Source organism: Bombina bombina, chromosome 2 (assembly GCF_027579735.1).
Source record: "Bombina bombina isolate aBomBom1 chromosome 2, aBomBom1.pri, whole genome shotgun sequence".
Lineage (NCBI taxonomy): Eukaryota > Metazoa > Chordata > Amphibia > Anura > Bombinatoridae > Bombina > Bombina bombina.
Window position 1 is genome coordinate 207,889,087 of NC_069500.1, and position 20,950 is coordinate 207,910,036.

General features: G+C 34.6%; 1 protein-coding gene across 1 annotated transcript in view; it reads left to right on the forward strand.

The window, feature by feature from the left end:
• The window catches only part of RASGRF2 (Ras protein specific guanine nucleotide releasing factor 2), a 1,049,304-nt gene that overhangs the window by 450,133 nt on the left and 578,221 nt on the right, over positions 1–20,950 (forward strand). Inside the window, 3 exon segments of the mRNA XM_053701460.1 lie at positions 6,315–6,462; positions 8,517–8,606; positions 14,951–15,204. Of these exon segments, the coding sequence (XP_053557435.1) occupies positions 6,315–6,462; positions 8,517–8,606; positions 14,951–15,204 (492 nt within the window).

A 20,950-nucleotide genomic window follows, 5' to 3' on the forward strand; every position in this document is an offset into this window, starting at 1 on the left:
GGCCTCTTCATCTAGCCGGAACACCTTTCTGTGACGTCAGATGCCAAAAGTTGCAGTCAGCCCCGCTCGAGGTGAGGACCGGGCGAGGGGGAAAGACCTTCACCTGACGAATCTATATCTGGTAAAGTACACGGCTTAATGGTTTTGGCATAGAGATATCTTACACAGTAAGAGAGCTTTGGATTTCGAATTTACTTTTTCTAGACACTACATTTGGCAGCAACGGCTTTACTCTTTAAGGCAGCTTGGTGGTATTTTTAAATAACGGAACGCTGACTACTGATTCGGTTTTATATGGAGAAAAGACATTAACATTTGTATTAATCGCAACGAACCACATAAGAACTGCTGATTATTAATGTTTGTTTTTTAGACCTGTGGAAGTTTTATCAGTCATTTTAGACTTTTTAGGATTATAGCTTTAATTAAGTTTGGGGAGACGTCCCTTTATATATGTACCACTGTTTATTTATATGTTTTTATTAAATTTGTTTTAGTGTTGATACCTTTGGCTTTGAGCGCCTCCCTTATTACTATTTTATCTAATATTATTATTGAATGGGTTTACATATTATTTGTCTTTCTAATTTTGATGCTGTTTTGTAAAAATAACCATATGCCCAGAATGAGTTCCAGAGACTGGGTAGGTGTAAGAGCTTGGTGCTGTAATCTGTATAATAAACTATGGATAAATCTAAATTATACTATTAGTTTCAAATGGGTGTGTTTTGATTGCAGAACTGAGTGGGCGGAGCAGTTGAACTGTAGGTCGTCAATACTCCAGTAACCTGCTTGCTTGCTCTGCTGCAAAGTGTCCCTGGATTTTTTTTTTAAATGTTGGCAACTATGCTGTCAGTATGAACACAACAGCCGACAAGGGGGGTATGATGTTTATTAACTAAAAAAATGCTGTCTCTTTTTTTGCTGCTGGTCCTCTTTCTTTACTGCATTGTCAGTAACGAAAGCTGTGTCTCCAGCAATCTTTTACTCAGTGCTATTTCTGACACTTTTGAAAGAGTGGGGGAAGGGAGCAGACATGGGGCTGGGACTTAGTAGTGTATATATATATATAACTCACTCTGTATATATATTTATATGTGTGTGTGTGTACATATATATATATATATATATATATATATATATATATGTATGTATGTATATATATATATATATATATATATATATATATATGTATGTATGTATATATATATATATATATATGTATGTACATATATATATGTATGTATATATATATATATATATGTATGTATATATATATATATATATATATATATATATATGTATGTATATATATATATATATATATATATGTATATATGTACATATATATATATATATATATATATATATATATATATATATATATATATATATATATATAATATGTGTGTGTGTGACCATAGTGAATGCAAGCCCTGGTGAACATCTACTTAAAGACTTTTTTTTTTTTTTACACCCTGACCAAAAAAAAAAAGTCTATAAAAAATGCCTTAAAACTGGGGTGGGGGTGGGGGGGCAGCAGAATTTTGAGTGCCTAGGGCAGCACAAAACCTAAATACGCCCCTGCTTCAGGGGCTTAGTGTTAGGTTTATTTAAGGGGGGTTTGGGTTAGATTAGGGGTATGTGGGTGGTGGGTTGTAATGTTGGGGGGGGGTATTGTATGTTTTTTTTTACAGGCAAAAGAGCTGAACTTCTTGGGGCATGCCCCGCAAAGGGCCCTGTTCAGGGCTGGTAAGGTAAAAGAGCTTTGAACTTTAGTAATTTAGAATAGGGTAGGGCATTTTTTATTTTGGGGGTCTTTGTTATTTTATTAGGGGGCTTAGAGTAGGTGTAATTAGTTTAAAATTGTTGTAATATTTTTCGTATGTTTGTAAATATTTTTTTATTTTTTGTAACTTAGTTCTTTTTTATTTTTTGTGCTTTAGTTAGTTTATTTCATTGTAGTTATTTGTAGGTATTGTATTTAATTAATGTATTGATAGTGTAGTGTTAGGTTTAATTGTAACTTAGGTTAGGATTTATTTTACAGGTAATTTTGTAATTATTTTAACTATTTTAGCTATTAAATAGTTCTTAACTATTTAATAGCTATTGTACCTGGTTAAAATAAATACAAAGTTACCTGTAAAATAAATATTAATCCTAAAATAGCTATAATATAATTATAATTTATATTGTAGCTATATTAGGATTTATTTTACAGGTAAGTATTTAGCTTTAAATAGAAATAATTTATTTAATAAGAGTTAATTAATTTCGTTAGATTTAAATTATATTTAAGTTAGGGGGTGTTAGTGTTAGGGTTAGACTTAGCTTTAGGGGTTAATACATTTATTAGAATAGCGGTGAGCTCCGGTCGGCAGATTAGGGGTTAATAATTGAAGTTAGGTGTCGGCGATGTTAGGCAGGGCAGATTAGGGGTTAATACTATTTATTATAGGGTTAGTGAGGCGGATTAGGGGTTAATAACTTTATTATGATAGCGGTGCTGTCCGCTCGGCAGATTAGGGGTTAATAAGTGTAGGCAGGTGGAGGCGACGTTGTGGGGGGCAGATTAGGGGTTAATAAATATAATATAGGGGTCGGCGGTGTTAGGGGCAGCAGATTAGGGGTACATAAGGATAATGTAAGTAGCGGCGGTTTATGGAGCGGCAGATTAGGGGTTAAAAATAATATGCAGGGGTCAGCGATAGCGGGGGCGGCAGATTAGGGGTTAATAAGTGTAAGGCTAGGGGTGTTTAGACTCGGGATACATGTTAGGATGTTAGGTGCAGACGTAGGAAGTGTTTCCCCATAGCAAACAATGGGGCTGCGTTAGGAGCTGAACGCGGCTTTTTTGCAGGTGTTAGGTTTTTTTTCAGCTCAAACAGCCCCATTGTTTCCTATGGGGGAATCGTGCACGAGCACGTTTTTGAGGCTGGCCGCGTCCGTAAGCAACTCTGGTATCGAGAGTTGAAGCTGCGTTAAATATGCTCTACGCTCCTTTTTTGGAGCCTAACGCAGCCTTTATGTGGACTCTCAATACCAGAGTTATTTTTATGGTGCGGCCAGAAAAAAGCCAGCGTTAGCTACGTGGGTCGTTACCGACAAAACTCTAAATCTAGCCGTATGGTTTTAAAGTTCAAATGATGGGGTACAATCACAATCCTTTAGTAAAGCTTATCAAATAATGTATCTATACATATTTCTAATTGAGATACAATTTAGTGCACCAAATCTGTCCTCAGGCCTCCCTAATAGGCCACATTTTGAGGATATCTGAACTAGAGCACAGGTAAAACAATCAGATGATTAGTAAACATGGTTATTTCACCTGCTCTGATCCAAGGTTATCCTGAAAATGTGGTATGTTAGGGAGGCCTGGGGACAGGTTTGGAAACCAGTGCTTTAGTGCAAATAAAGGGGACATTATACTTACTCTGTGTTTTTGACCAGTTGAATTCAAGCCAAGACAATTGTATGTAGTACAAATAGTGAGGTGACTCATCCTGTCATTAAAACACCAGAGTTGTGTTGACTGTGAGTATGTGACATTAATCACTTACTCTCCTATTCCAGTAGAAAAGTAGTGTGAACGAATAAGTAAAGTTTTGACTGAATTGTTCTTTTGAACATATAAGTTTGGAAGATGATTTTTATTTGGGGCTTTTGCTCCTTTTGTTCCAAACCCAGAGTTTGTGCTGGTACCCTGGCCACAACCATAATACTATTCCTATTTTTGTGGATTAATAACATTTCAGACTTACTAGTATTAACTTTGTATCCAGAGAAAGAGCCAAATGTATTTATAATATTTAGGTATATTCATTTTAGTATTTCCCAGAAATAGCAGCAGATTGTCTGCGTATAATATTAAAACTATTTTTTGTTCTCCTAAGCAAATGCCTGTTATTTCTTCACGTAGAAGAATAGCAAGTGGTTCTATAGCAATAGTAAATAGTAACGGCGAGAGTGGGCAGCCCTGCCTAATTCCCCTATTCAGCGTAAAGTTGTCTGTCTGGCTACCATTGATCAATATAGATGAAATTGGATGAACATACATCATCCTAATGAATTGAATTAAGTGCCCTGAAAATCCAAATTTTTCTAAGGATATGTATAGATGGTCCCATATTATTGAGTCGAATGCTTTTTCAGCATCAACCGCAATTAATGCAGTATCCTGATTAGTCTGAGCTTTACTATTTAGTTTATCCCCACAGTATTCGAGTACTAATGTAACTTTACACATGTTTTTGATAGAAGATCTTCCAGTCATGAAACCAGATTGATCTTTATGTATAATATGCTCGAGACATAATTTCAATCTATTAGCAATAATATGTGTTAATAGCGTATAGTCTGTATTGAGCAAAGAAATGGGTCTATAGGACCCTGGATCTAGAAGGTTTTTATCTTTTTTCAGAATTAACGTTATATTAGATGCTGCGAAATATTTGGACAATTTTTGTGCATGAATATAATAGTGATTGAAAAGATTAGTTAGAATGTCTACTATCTCTATTTTTAGTATTTTATACATTTCTACAGGTATCTGGTCTGGGCCCGGGGCTTCGTTGCATTTAGCATGTTCTATAGCTTCCATAACTTCCTCTCTCTCTGATAATAGGACTATTTAAAACATTTATGAAATCTTGTGGGACTTTAGGTGGCCTCACTTTGTGCCAGAAGGCACTTTTATTATTCATATCCATTTCTCCAGCTGTATATTTCTTTATATATACAGGTAGCCCTCAGTTTACGCCGGGGTTAGGTTCCAAAAGGAATGGTTGTAAATCGAAATCGTTGTAAATTGAAACTCAGTTTATAATGTAAGTCAATGGGAAGTGAGGGAGACAGGTTCCAGGCCCCTCTCAAAATTGTCATAAGTAGCATCTTATACATTATTTTTAAAGCTTTGAAATGAAGACTTTAAATGCTAAACAGCATTATAAACCTAATAAAATAATCACACAACACAGAATATATAATTAAACTAAGTTAAATGAACAAAAACAGTTGCTAAACAGCATTATAAACCTAATAAAATAATCACACAACACAGACTTCACTTGCATTTTTCTGCAAACAGTTCTCTCTATGCATTCCAATCTGGACTGTTTATAGACAGGAAGATCTTGTTCCTTTGAAATCTGCTTGATAGCTCATGTCTGGTTAAACTGATTAATTTCAGCTTGCTTGGCTTTGCTGAAAAACAAGCGGACAGCTCCACCTACTGGCTATTTTAATAAATGCACTGCTTCTCAATGCTTTTCAATAGCAGTCACATGACTGGAAAAAAAGGTTGTTATTCTGAAACGGTGTAAATTGAACCGTTGTAAAACGAGGGCCACCTGTATATATATATTTCATTTCTGTTATATATATGGATATTTTCTGTTTAATAAACAGGTCTCTTTCAAGTTTTGCTAGTTTGTATTTATCCCATACATTTTTGCTAGGCTCATTCATATATTTGTAATATGCATTCCACACTTAACTAGACAACTGAGTCTCCCTCGCATTTACCTTTTTCTTTTTTATTATCATATGTGCTTTAATCTCGTCCCTTAGCCAAGCTTTCACCGTTTCCCAAAAAGCTCTATTTTTTCTCTATAAGATTTATTTAGTAAGTTAAAATCTCTCCATTTTCATTCTTTTGATATCTAAATAGGCTCAGTAGCTGTTGATTGGTAGATAGATGCTTCTTGTGGTTAGCTCATCCATGTGTATTGCTATTTCTTCAACAAAGGATATCTGAAGAATTAAGCAAATTAAATAATAAAAGTACATTGGAATGTTGTTTAAAATTGTATTCTCTATCTGAATCATGAAAAAAAAAATTGAATTTCATGTCCCTTTAATTTTTTTTAATTATCTTGAAAATATGCTACAATCTGTAAATGCTCAAATATATTCAATAATAGAAGTAAGCTAAAAAGTTATTTAAAATGACATGGTCTGTCTGAATCATGAAAGTTTAATTTTGACTCTATTGTACCTTGAATCATAGGACAGGTGATAAATACATAGATGCATATATAAAAATAAGTGATTTTGCAGAAAGAATATATTCTCTATATAATTACTTCCACGTTTTACTAAGCATGTAAGTACTATTGAAAATACTTGAGATTAATGACAGCACAAATGTAATAAATAAATTAAAACAAATTATGTTCATGCTCATGAATAACCTTCAGACAAGTGTGTTTGGGACAAAATAAATGGGTTTCATACTTTGTGTTAGCTTATATATAAAAAGGTGATTAATGCATCTGACAACTAACCTTACTATATATTTTATGTTCTAGTTATTCCGACATCCTGATAGAGAGGGAGGTGTTAATGCAGAAGTACATTCATTTGGTACAAATTGTAGAAACAGAAAAAATTGCAGCTAATCAACTACGTCAACAGCTTGAAGATCAAGACACTGAAATTGAAAGACTGAAATCAGAGGTATTTTTTTTATTATATTTTAAGCTGCATATGAAGGAAGACATAAGGGCCTCTATTTATCAAGGTCTGAAAGACCTCGCTGAATACGGCGAGCAATACGCTCGCCGTATTCAGCATTGCAGCAGCAGCTCACAAGAGCTGCTGGTGCAACGCCACCCCCTGCAGACTCGCGGCCAATAGGCCGCCAGCAGGGGGGTGTCAATCAACCCGATTGTACTCGATCGGGTTGATTTCCGGCGATGTCTGTCCGCCTGCTCAGAGCAGGCGGACAGGTTATGGAGCAGCTGTCTTTGTGACCGCTGCTTCATAACTGCTGTTTCTGCAGGCTCGCCAGAAACACGGCATCAAGCTCCATTCGGAGCTTGATAAATATGCCCCAAGGCATCAATTTCTAAACTGGTGATTTATCAATTAGCTGTTTTAGAAAGAAGGTGTATTCTATATAAAAGGGCCAGATTTAGTGCAGCGTTAATTTACCGCGTGCCTATAAATGGGCAAATTTGTTCGTTTACGGGCACACAATAAATAACCAGCCATTACAATTGACTGGTTATTGTTACCACAAGCTTGCGGTAGCAATTAGCTCTCAGAAAATTAACTAGAGATCAGATCTCTGGTTAATTTTCTAAATGTGCCCCAATTGCCCCTAAATTTAAGTGTGGTGCTCTTTATTAAAAAAAAGAAATATAGTAGCATGTTTATTTTTTAATAAAGTAACTGCACAAAGCAATAATAAGGGTTGGTGGGTGTGGGGTCTTTACACTAAAAAGTGTCTTTACATTGTGGTCTATGGGAACTGTGTGTTCGCTGTAAATATATATGTATATGCTTATATACATATATATGTGTTAATATGTGTATATACACATTTATATATGCTGCCATCACTGCGCGACTTACCCCCGGCATAAGAACGAGGCTCCTATTGAAGCCTACGGAAGCGAGCTCTTGTGAGCACGATGCTTCTGTGCAATGCGAACGCCAGGTCTCGTTTGCATTGCACCTCACTTATAATACCTGTGCACATTTACGTGCACTGGTGATACTAAGTTGAGCACAAATATCAATTTAACAGTAGCAATATTTTGCGCTTAACTTGTAATCTAGCCCAACGTTGGTTATAAATTAAGGGAATGTAAATTAAAGGTAGAGAGTTTTAAATTGAAAAAAGAGGATTTTAAACAAATGGAGAAATACTTAGATATAATATAAACAAGATAGATTTAACTTACTTTGTATGAAGCAGTAGAAGAACAATAGAATGTGTCTATTAACACCAGAATGTTGGACCGTTTTGCAAGCTTTATGATTATCTTTAGATTATGAAACACGGAATGTTCTATAATTCTCACATATCATTTATAATTCAATTAATATTGGTTCTGTAACAGTATAACACATGTGTAGTGTTCTTGGTCTGCTCGTTAGCTTCTTTCTTTGACATATATAATACACATATTCCAACCCGAATAAATGGTACAAGTTGCACTATGACACATTGTGACACTGTTTTTCAGATCACACAATGCATCACTTAATCACACTGTGAAATGAAAAATTCAGATTGTATAAATCTCTTCCTGTTTAATCACCTAGACTTAGAGAGCTTCAGTCAAATCTACCACTTAATGTGGTCCTGTCATTGAAATTAGATTTCATAAATTGTATTCAGGATCTCTATACAGGACTTAAGGCATTTTCAAATAATTGGAAAATACTAATTAGATTTTATTTACCCAAAGTACAATAAATCAATGTTATCTTTTTAATATCAACTGACACCTCAGTTACAACGTATTTCAGTATCCCCAATGAGACATTGCAAATTTTGATAATTTTTTTTAAGTATTATGTAATAATTAATGTAGTTTTAAATAAAAAATATTCTTAACGCAAAGGTTTATTTAATCTAAATAAAAATATATAGGTTGTATAAAAAAACAACAACTTGTATTTGTTGACTTTGAAAATGGTGTTTGGAATTCAAGTAATACTTTTTGTTTCTTGTTACTAGCATCTATGATATTGGCTAATGGAATTATTTACTTTACCAGATTGTAGCCCTCAACAAAACAAAAGAGAGAATGCGCCCATACCACGTCAGCCATGAAGACGAGGATCCAGATATTAAGAAGATCAAAAAGGTAAATTAAGCATTAAGCAACACATATCTATAGAGCGTCCAAGCTTTTGAAGGTGACCTCAACATAGTTTATCGGATAGTAGGGGATTACATCTGCCGGCGAATTAAAACAAACGTTCTGAATAATACACTAAATGATGTACTGAATAATTAATCCACTGCTTTCAAATGATGAACTTATTTGCATTTATAGTCGTCTCATGCAGGATAAGTGCTCATATTATCAACAATAAAAATCACCCATCCATGGTGCTATATGTTAGCAGATGACAGAATCCAATTACATGATATTTGTTATTGCTTGTTATTCTTGCAGCAAATGTCATATGATAACAGTAGTCATATTTCTAAATCTATGTAACATTTTATCTAATACTTTCAGGGTTTGTTACAATATGTATTTACTTATAAATGTAAAATGAGATTTAAACTTTTGTTTAACCCTTTAAGTGCAGAGATATTTTCGCCCCCTGCACTAACCAACATTTAAGACTTTTGCATTTAAATATCACTTTCAGTGCATTTTTTTTTAAGCTACTCTTATAACGTTGGTTAAGCACTATTATCTAATCTTTACTTTGCTGTCAAAAAAAAAAAAGTCCCTCCTCACCAAAACACTCCATCATGAAGAATTTCACACTTATGTTTTCTAATAAAAAGGAGTATCTGGAAACTTAAAAGATAAATTGTAATTTTTGTAATACTATTCAATTTTGCTTTATGCACATTCCCATAATGCAAAGAATTATGATTTCAGAAAGGGTGGCTTAAAGGGACATAATACTCATATGATAAATCACTTGAAAGTGATGCAGCATTACTATACAAAGCTGACAAGAAAATATCACCTGAGCATCTTTATGTAAAAAAGGAAGATATTTTACCTCAACATTTCTTCAGCTCACCAGAGTAAGTGCTGTGTTCTTCCATGCGATGGTGAGAATCTTTGTCCCCTCAGGAAGAGCAATTGGCAAGGGTTCCTGCTTCTGGTATGGACAGTCCATACCAGAAGCAGGAACCCTTGCCAATCGCTCTTCCTGAGGGGACAAAGATTCTCACCATCGCATGAAAGAACATCAGAGAGTCCAGGGTTACCATTGAATGTAAAGGCTCTTCAAAAATATTGGAACAAGAAGTGGATCAAGAATTCTTAGGATACCACTCTGGGGGAGAAAGCCAAAACCATCTGTTTACACACACAGCTGACAGCTTACCTCATATGATTGAGGTCTGATCTGGAACCCTTGCCAATCGCTCTTCCTGAAGGGACAAAGATTCTCACCATCGCATGAAAGAACATCAGAGAGTCCGGGGTTACCATTGAATGTAAAGGCTCTTCAAAAATATTGGAACAAGAAGTGGATCAAGAATTCTTAGGATACCACTCTGGGGGAAAAAGCCAAAACCATCTGTATACATGCAAAGCCGACAGCTTACCTCATATGATTGAGGTCTGATCTGGTAAGCAGGAAGTCTTACTTCCACACAAAATATTAAGGAGTTACTTTCAAAAGAAATGAATAAGAGCTGCATACAACTATTATCTAAGAACTATTTTTCTTTACTAAGGACTTTATAATTTATACATCAGAAAGACTGATTATAGCAGTGCGCCTTCCAACTATCATTGATTGCTCTTTTTTCACTATCTATCTATCGATCTATCTATCTATCTATCTATCTATCTATATATATATATATATATATATATATATATAATATTAAGTTTGATTCGCACCACTACACTTATCACTAACTCATTCGAGTGATCTGATTTGTGAGTTAATATCAGATCAACACTGAGCTCGGGGGGAGAGGGTTATTTAAATAATAATTCAAAAAGAGAGTTGTGGGGAAATTAATCCTCACTCTAAGTTCCCTTTATCCGGCACCAGAGTATAGGGTTAAATTTGTCTAATATCTAGTGATTCCTACAGAGGTCTACTTTCCCTTTAAATTCCTTACCACTATGTATTTAAAGTATGATTGCTCAATGAAAAATCATTATTATTAAATAACGAACGTGGGCTCACTTGTTTCTGAAATTTTACACAATATATTATGTCCTTTATAAAAGACTATTTCAGATTGGTATCCAAATTTGGACATCAGGTATATCCCAGAGAGTTTTATTTCTCAAATGTTCCAGATTGTATCATTCAGCCATATAATTTATAAACGTTCTTGTGCATACTAGGGCTTTGATGAAAATGTTCATATTTTGTGTCGGTACAAAAGTAGGAATTGTCACTCTAGGAGTTATAATGTTATTAGTTGTGCTTTATATCACTTTGGTGCATGTGAGTATAAACTTGTAGAGTTTATCCGTTACAGTTACTGACTGTGTAATGCCTCAAGGACTTATGGCTTGTGTAGCTAAGCTTTCGCACACCTTGCTAGGCTGTCTGTCTCCGCTGTTTGCAACATTAGTAACAAGTATCAAAACTTTACCTTGATTGCAGATCTCAGGTTTTCCTTTTTTCTCCCCTTTTTTCTCCCCTTGGGGAATATTTTGACTTTTTATACCGTATAAAACGGTATAAAAAGTCAGAATTATGAACAATGAGAAAGAAGACGGACGAAGCCCTAAACACCCAACCAGTAAGGGTGAAACGCGCGTAGCTGAGAGCTAATCAAACTGAGGGCTGCAGCTGAGCCCTCAACATCACGCTAAACCGACGAAAAGAAAACAGCGGTACAAAGTAAGACACACTCGTTGTTAGTTGGAAGAAAGTGACATTCGGAGTGGGCATGTGAGTATTCCCCAAGGGGAGAAAAAAGGAAAACCTGAGATCTGCAATCAAGGTAAAGTTTTGATACTTGTTACTAATGTTGCAAACAGCGGAGACAGACAGCCTAGCAAGGTGTGCGGAAGCTTAGCTACACAAGCCATAATTCCTTGAGGCGTCACACAGTCAGTAACTGTAAAGGATAAACTCTACAAGTTTAAACTCTACAAGTTTATACTCACATGCACCAAAGTGATATAAAGCACAACTTATAACATTATAACTCCTAGAGTGACAAGTCCTACTTTTGTACCGCCACAAAATACGAACATTTTCATCAAAGCCCTAGTATACACAAGAACTTTTATAAATGATATGGCTGAATGATACAATCTGGAACATTTGAGAAATAAAACTCTCTGGGATATACCTGATGTCCAAATTTGGATACCAATCTGAAATAGTCTTTTATAAAGGACATAATATATTGTGTAAAATTTCAGAAACAAGTGGGCCCACGTTCGTTATTTAATAATAATGATTTTTCTTTAAGTCGGTAGTAAATAAATCATATGTGCATAAGGAGAATTGTTCTTTATATGTGACTTTATTTTTGTAATTGAAATGCAGGTTTTTTGTTAAGATATGGGAGCAATCATACTTTAAATACATAGTGGTAAGGAATTTAAAGGGAAAGTAGACCTCTGTAGGAATCACTAGTTATTAGACAAATTTAACCCTATACTCTGGTGCCGGATAAAGGGAACTTAGAGGGAGGATTAATTTCCCCACAACTCTCTTTTTGAATTATTATATATATATATATATATATATATATATATATATATATATTCTCCATTGTGGGATCCAGCACTCACTTTAACCGTCCATACATCTGCCGTGGTGCCATTCAACAAAAGATATTCACATTAAGTCCCAAAGAATTTTACTGTCCGTTTACAAGCTCTTTAATGGTAAACGTTTTCGGGGTCTCCCCTATCCTCAGACCAAATAATACATTTATTATTTGGTCTGAGTGCGGGGGAGACCCTGAAAATGTTAACCATTACAGAGCTTGTAAACGGAGAGTTTAATTCTTTGAGACTTATTGTATATATTGTATATATATATATATATATATATATATATATATATATATATATATATATATATAATTAGCCAATTACTGTATCTGTTCTGTAATTGGCTTATTATCTTGTTCTCATTCAGGTTAATTCTAAAAAGTGGGTCTTGAGCACTCGTGCTGACAATATTGTACTGGAATATCCCTTTAATAATTCTCTTTTGTATACAGTGTATTAGCTAAATACTATTATATTTATATATATATATATATATCAGTGATGTGCAGTCACTAGAGGCAGGTGAGGCAGTGCTTCACCTCTCATATGGGCAAAAATATATATTTTTTTATTGGCTTTAAAAAAAAAATTGTAATTTTTTTCCCCCAGCATTTTTTTTTCTCACAGCTATATGTTGTGCAATGGAGAGGCACAAGCAGGTCTGCCCACCATTACACAACATGCTGCGCCATCTACTGGATGCAAGTGGTTAAGATCATTGCATGGCTCATTAACTGCTTATTTGAGGCAGTCCTATTTGGGCTGAACCAATCCAGCGAGAGGCATTAGTAAGTGGAACATAGGGTTGGGGCTGGATGTTAAATCATATAAAACAAAACAAAAACGGAAAAAAACAACTTTCATATATTTTGTTGCTGTCCTGTGAACCTGCTAGCTTTGCTAAAGTGAAAAAGAGAGTTCTGTTCTTCCCCTCCTAAGTGCAGTGGAATGTGCCACTGTCACTTCCTGAATCCTTACAGAGCAGGAGAGAGGCACAGAGAGCAGTGTTTCACCCACATCTTATTAAAGTAAGATTTTACTGAAAGGGATTCTGTTAGTGAAAATGATCATTTAATGAATGTGGTTTAGTGTTTTTTTTACTCTTTTACAGCAGGGTCGTTTTTGTATTTTGTTTACTCAAACTTTACACCCACTAACTTAGCAGCTTGCCTCTGTACTTCACACTAAATTATAGACTAATTTTCTGAACTCTCTGTAGCTCTGCTGTTTTATTACTTTAAAATGCAGTGGTCCCCCCCCCCTTGTGTGTGTGTGTGTGTGTCTCTCTATCTATCCATCTCTCTCCTTATGTGTTGTTCTCCCCCATGGTCTCTTTCTCTCTCTGTCTCTCTTTCTCCCCCTCTGACTCTCATCCCTTATGTAATGAAGGAATCTATAAGCATAATTTGCAGCATTAAAGTAAAAAGTATGTTTTAAACATATTTTAATGGGCATGGATTTCTAGATCTCATAATCAGAGCAAGCATTTTGTTATCTGGCAAGTGTTTCTGTTACAATCCTTTAGACTAAAATCAGATGTTTACTAAGTTTACCAGTTTTCCAAGACACCATTTAAAGGGACATGAAACCCATATGAAACCCATATGCAAATTTAAATAACTTTCCAATTTACATCTAATATCTAATTCTTCATTCTTTTGATGTCCTTTGTTGAAAATCATATCTAAATATGCTCAGTAGCTGCTGATTGGTGGCTGCACATAGATACCTCATGTGATTGGCTCACCCATGTGCATTGCTATTTCTTCAACAAAGGATATCTAAAGAATGAAGGCGTATCCTAGCCACTGCCTCATCAGCCTCTGACGTCACTGCACGTCACTGATATATATATATATATATATATATATATATATATATATACTGTATATACAGGTTTTGCTCATTACCCTTTGATAATTCTCAACAAGAGGGATGGGCACATTTTTGGCACTATCGTTGAAAACTGTTAATAGTGAATATTGGCCAGATTTCTTTAGAAATAATATATTGAGTGCCTGCCAAACATTCACCACTTGTTTTTCTTGCTAAGGAGTGTTAACTCTCCCAGTACTTGTATGTAAGGTTAAAATATTAGCATAGAGTGTAAGTTAATGGGAAAAAAGATAAAATGTAATATTTGAATATTACATAAAATATTTAATTTAGGGCTAGATTCAGAGTGGTGTTCTGTTGCGAGCAAGCAATATTGGGTTTATCACAGCTGTTTGCGCGCGTCGGAAGTAGCACGAGTATGTGTTTGCTCGAGCGCAATTACGTTTAACGCGCGTTGGAATAGCGCTACCTCAGAGCTCTGGTAAACTATTGTTCTCAAATAAAGAGCTGCGCAAAATACATTAAAATTACATTCAAATGTACAGTGATACCCATATTAACACCATCTAATAAAAATTATTAATAAAAAATATTGTATTAATAAGTTATAAGGGCTCAAAGATATGAGGTCTCAGGTTTTAGAAAAAAAAAGACTTCCAAAGGACGTTAACATAGAGATAAATATATAAAAGGCTTTAACATATGCATATTTAGACATGTATATGCATGTATCTCTATGTATGTGTATATATGTATATATATAATGTGTGTGTGTGCAGTCAAATAGCTGAAAACATGTAATATAATATTTATGCAATATTATTATTTTATACAGTGTTTAACTATGTATTTACTGTAAATATTTCACATTCTAATGTTATGAGTACAATGCTGCTTATAATGATATTCCTTCCTAGGTTCAGAGTTTTATGCGTGGCTGGCTGTGCAGAAGGAAGTGGAAGACTATTGTTCAAGACTACATCTGTTCTCCCCATGCAGAAAGTATGAGGAAACGTAATCAGATTGTATTTAACATGGTTGAAGCCGAGGCCGAATATGTGCATCAGCTCTACATCCTGGTAAACTGCTTTCTACGGCCACTGAGGATGGCTGCAAGCTCCAAAAAACCTCCCATCAGTCATGATGATGTGAGCAGCATATTTCTCAACAGGTAACGATAGCTTTTACTTTTGTACTGTTAGACCTATTAACATGTTAAAAATTTGTAATATTTAGAAGAAAATGTATGTAAATAGCTCAGGGTATGAGGGTCCTTAAAGGGACATTAAACACTTTGAGATGGTAATATAAAATGATAAATTGTATATAATAAAACAACTCTGCAATATACTTTCATTATTTATTTTGTCCTCATTGCCTGTAATTCCATTCTGAAATTGTGAGCTTTTCAGTTCCTTTTAGAAATGGAAGTGCAGAACACTGTTAAATCCAGCACAACCATTGGCTGCACACTCTAGTGACCTATGTATAACTGTCCCTAATTGGTCACAGCAGAGAAGGTAACACAAGTTACAACATGGCAGCTCCCAGTGTTTTATAGACACTAAAACTTTACACTTATTTCGTCACTTTTTAAACAACTAATGAAACTTTAAAAAATACATCTACGTTAGTCATTGACTAATCTTTTCTTTGAATGCATCATTCTATCTAGCATGTATTTAGTGTTTAATGTCCCTTTAAAGGGACATGAAACCCCAAATTGTTCTTTCATGATTCAGATAGCAAATACAATTTTAAACAACTTTCCAATTTACTTCTATTATTTAATTTGCTTCCTTCTCTTGTTATCATTTGCTGAAAGTGTTATGTATGTAAGCTAAGGAGCAGCAAATAACCTAGGTTCTAGCTGCTGATTGGTAGCTGCATATATATATACCAATTGTTATTGGCTCACCCATGTGTTCAGTTAGAAACCTGTAGTGCATTGCTGCTCCTTCAACAAATGATACCAAGAGATTAAAACAAATAAGATAATAGAAAGAAATTTGAAATTTGTTTAAAATTGTATTCTCTATCTGAATCATGATGGAAAATGTTTGGGTTTCATGTCCCTTTAAGTCATGTTGGAGACTGAACATGCTTTTGGTTAGGGAATGAATGGGAACAAGGTATGTGTAATATTCTTCCATGGCTGATCAATTAAAAATAATACAATTATTTATTCTCTTATGACATCAATCACATTTCCCACAATGCATTGCATTAAAGCTTGTGCAAATTCGTAATGACTGTGATGCTCTAACACAGCCAGATAAAGTGAATAGATAATACAAAGATACATCTGCTGACAACTACAGAAATGGTACAATTTTAAAAACCATGTGCATATTATCATTTTATCTGTTATACTCTTTATTTTTAACAAACCATTTAGAGCAGGGATCAATTTGGGAATCAGTTCAAGAAACAAATACCCCAGATAAAATGATCTGTACTAATAATATGCTAAAGATGTGGACGAAGAATTGGTAAAGAAGCATACTTGGAAATGGAAATTTATAATGCGTGATGAACTAGCAATACTCTTTATCAGACCACTTAACTTGCAGAGAAAATTAAAAATAGAATTATAAAATAACTCTAAGAATTCAGAAGGGATCTAAAAAAATGTCAGGCAAGAGAAAGGTAGAGCAAAGAAAAAGAAATAAAAGTAAAGAGAGAACCAAACAGTCAAAAAGAGAGCAGAAACACAATCAACCATAAAGATGAATGTGGCTCCGAAGGTTCCTATTTATTTTTTATAAATATGCTTTTTATACCTGTGTTACCCCTTCTGTCTTGGTTTATACACAAGGTATTAGTTTTATCTATTAAAAAACAAATTAGCAGCACTTAAAGGGACAGTATACACTCATTTTCATATAACTGCAGGTAATAGACACTACTATAAAGAATAATATGCACAGATACTGATATAAAATTCCAGTATAAAACCGTTTAAAACTTACTTAGAAGCTCCCAGTTTAGCACTGTTGAAAAGGTTAGTTGGAACACCCACTGCAAATGGGAAATAGCAGACACCCACCTTCCTCTGCAAATGAAAAGACCCTTTACACAAACAGGAGCAAGCTGGAGTAGGTATACATCAGTATGCTCCTAAAACTTTGGGGTTTGGTTAGGTGTCTAAAAATCAGAGTAATGTTATTTAAAAATAAGCAAAACTATACATTGTTACAAAAACACTCCTAGATGGGCTATATAAATGGATCATCTACAAAAAATTTATGCAAAGAGAAATCTAGTGTATAATGTCCCTTTAATAAATTATAAACATGTTATTTAAGATGGAAAACACATTCAGATTAATCTTCAGAATCTGATATTACATTTAATTATTTTGATTTACTTGGCAAAATGTGTTTTTAATGGAATACAATTTTGCTAAGTATATTAAGAGTTGTATATGTATGTGTGTATTTATATATATATATATATATATATATATGTGTGTATGTGGGTTTGTATATATATATATATATATAAATATGTGCGTGTATATATATATATATGTGTGTATGTGGGTTTGTATATATATATATATATAAATATGTGCGTGTATATATATATATATATATATATATATATATATTATCAGGTATTTGTAGAGCGCCAACAGATTCCTCAGCGCTATAAACATAGTCGGTATACAGGATAACATTTATAGGGATCAATTGGGTAGAGGGCCCTGCCAAGAGTTGCACTGTTGTAGTCGGCTCTTATGAAGGCGATCTGCAAACAGCTGGGCTCATAGGCTTACATTCTAAGGGGTTAAAGGAGAAAACAATGGAGTTAGGAAAGGTTAGTGTAGGTTGTATGCATCCCTGAATAGTATTTAGGAACACTTGAAGCTGTTAGAGTAGAGTCTTGTGAAGCGAGGCAGGGAGTTCCACGAGATGGGGCCAGTCTGGAGAAGTCCTGTAAACGGGAATGTGAGGAAGTAACAAGAGAGGAGGAGAGTAGGAGATTGTTAGCAGAGCGAAGGGGACGGGAGGGAGAGTATCTGGAGACAAGGTCTGAAATGTAGGGGGGAGCAGTGCAGTTGAGGGCTCTTGTGAGCTGCTGGTGCAATGCTGAATACGGAGAGCGTATTGCTCTCCGCATTCAGCGAGGTCTGGCGTACCTGATCCGCACTGTCAGATCAGGTCTGGCAGACTTTGTTAAATAGAGGCCTCTATCTGAATTATGAAAGAAAAAAATTGGTTTTAGTGTCCCTTTAACTTATTATCTAAATTAGCACAATTATATCTTCTAGAAGAGTTCCCAGAGTTATTTTTATTAAATGTTTTATTTATTTAGTGGAGAATGGGAGACGATGTTGCAGGATTACCTTGATATGTTAATATAGTCTAAAGCTATGTGTGTTATTGGAAAAACTTGCAAGTCAAGTGGTATTTAGTTCCAACTAATGTTTGCTAATTTAAAGCACTTAAGATACAAGATCTTACTGGAAAATATTCTGTATGAATTGATTTTTTTCTATATCAATTGATTTGTATCTTCATTGAATTGAAAAGTATTTAGTGTTCAATGTCCCTTTAAAATTGTTTTAGCAAAATTGTTCTATAGTTTAAAGTTATACCTCTTGAAAAAACAATTATGTAATCTACCTCTGCTTTTTTGCTGTGGCCAATTAGAGAGAGATTTAAATGAGTTCCTGCGCTTATTAAAGGGATAGGAAAGTCAAAATTAAACTTCCATGATTCAGATAGAGCATGTAATTTTAGACATTTTTAAGTTCACTTCTATTTTCAAATGTGCTTCGTTCTCTTAATATCCCTTGTTAAAAAATCAATACACACATATCATACACTAGTGGGAGCTGCTGCTAATTGGTGCCTGCATACATTTGTCTCTTGTGATTGGCTAAATAGATATTTTCAGTTTCCTGTCAGTTGTGCAATGCTGTCCCTTCAGCAATGGATAACAAAAGAATGAAGAAAATTTTATAATAGAATTAAATTGAAAAGTTGTTTAAAATTGTATGTTCTATCTGAATTATACAAGAAAATATAGGGGTTTACTATCCCTTTAAGCAATTATTGTGCAGCTTGTAGCAGAAGTAGGGTTGAGAATACTGTAATGCAGTGGAAAAACTACAGTTTTCATAGATAAATTATAAAAGAAGTAGATATATGTATTAATTTATTTCACTATGCATCATTACATTTTATGGCCAATTCAATTCTGAGTTTGTTTTCCTTTATCCAATTTGCATTTTCTTCAGAGCATTTGTTAAAGTGATGGTAAACTTCGGTTATTCAATCAACAATATTTGTAATGAACCATTAAATGAGGGGCCCTTTTTAATCATTAAAATAAATGTAGATGCCTCATTTTTTAAATAATTCACCTTTACTGTAGTTAAACATTGCGCTGTTCCTCCGCCCGCAACTCATACTCTTTCTTTGTCTTTGATGACAAATCCGGGGCTATCAAATCGTTGCGTGCCCTCTTTGGCGTCCAGCTTGTGAACATTAAAACCCCCTGTTAACAGTATAAGTGGCAGGTGGAGGAACTATGCAATGTTTAACTACGCTAAAGGTGAATTATTTTAAAAATGAGGCGTCAACATTTCTATTAATGAATGAAAGGGCCCCTCATTTAATGATTCATTACAAATATTGTTGATGGAATCACCGAAGTTTACCATCACTTTAAATGTTTATTTGTTTTTTTCAGTTTGTAATGAAGAGCAGTAAGTGACAAAGAATTTGCAATTGAATTTTGCATGTGATTGTTAAGGCTGTGACACACAGAGCGGCGAGGCGTGCAGCTTAATGAAGCGGCTGTGCGCGCTCAGCGTGTCCTGCCTTTTCATCTCTGCGTGCTCAGCTGCGCCAGGTCGCGTACCTGAGCGCTCAGAGTTGAAATATTTGAACTTTAGAAGCGATGCGGTGCGAAGCAGCTGCTTGAGCTTCACCTCACGTCGCATCACTTGCAGTGTGTCACAGCCTTTAATCAAAAAGCTCAGAGCTTATTTTGATGATCCATGTATCTCAGATCTGTTAATGATCTTTGAAGATGTCCAACTATAGTTGATGCGCAGACACATAAAATGCATCTGCTTGAATGGCTAATTTAGAGAGAAATATTTAGAATCTTATAGTGTGGTTTTCTGTGACTGAATAATATATGAATTTACAGCAGGAGTTGTTCATGCATGGGGTACGACAGTTACAGTACTGGATATACATAATGCTATTGTGAGGATTAAGCACATCATGCTTCAGACAAGATGAGCCTTCTGGTTCTCATCTGTTGTCAAAATCTTTATTTTTATAGGGTATCTATAATAACTTTTATATAGCAAAGGCTCAGATTTGCTTGAAAATTGTTTGTATACTGATTAATTTGGACCCTTTAATATTTAAAGAACTCTTTCAATACAACTGAGGTATTTACTGCATTTTCCAACAGAAAAACTTGCCAAAAAGCAGCAGCTGCATGTTTATTGGTTAATGCATCTTCATGTATAGTGTATTGAAAGGAAAATGTAATAAAAATAAATAACAGGGAATTAAATGCCAAGCAGAAAGCTATTTTCAGTGCTTTAAAATTGTTGTATATTCTTTAAAGGGATATGAAGCAGTTAAAAAAAAAAAGTTAAATCAAAGCAAACATAAAAAGAAACAGATTGTGTTAGAAAAAAAACAGCAAACAACTTGTTTCCTTGCAAAATGAGCACTTAGAAAGAGCTTCTGATTACATTGAGAAATTCTCTTTCTTTTTATAGAGTCCCGTCTCAGTTAGAACAGAACTTAGATGGCCATATGCTAATTTATTTAAAGTTGCATTCCCCAGAAAATAATTACTAGGCAGCAGCGATGTTTTGTTGAGGAAATCTCTAGCGGAGCCACATGTCCCCTCTTAAAACCTAGGGGAGTAAGCTTATC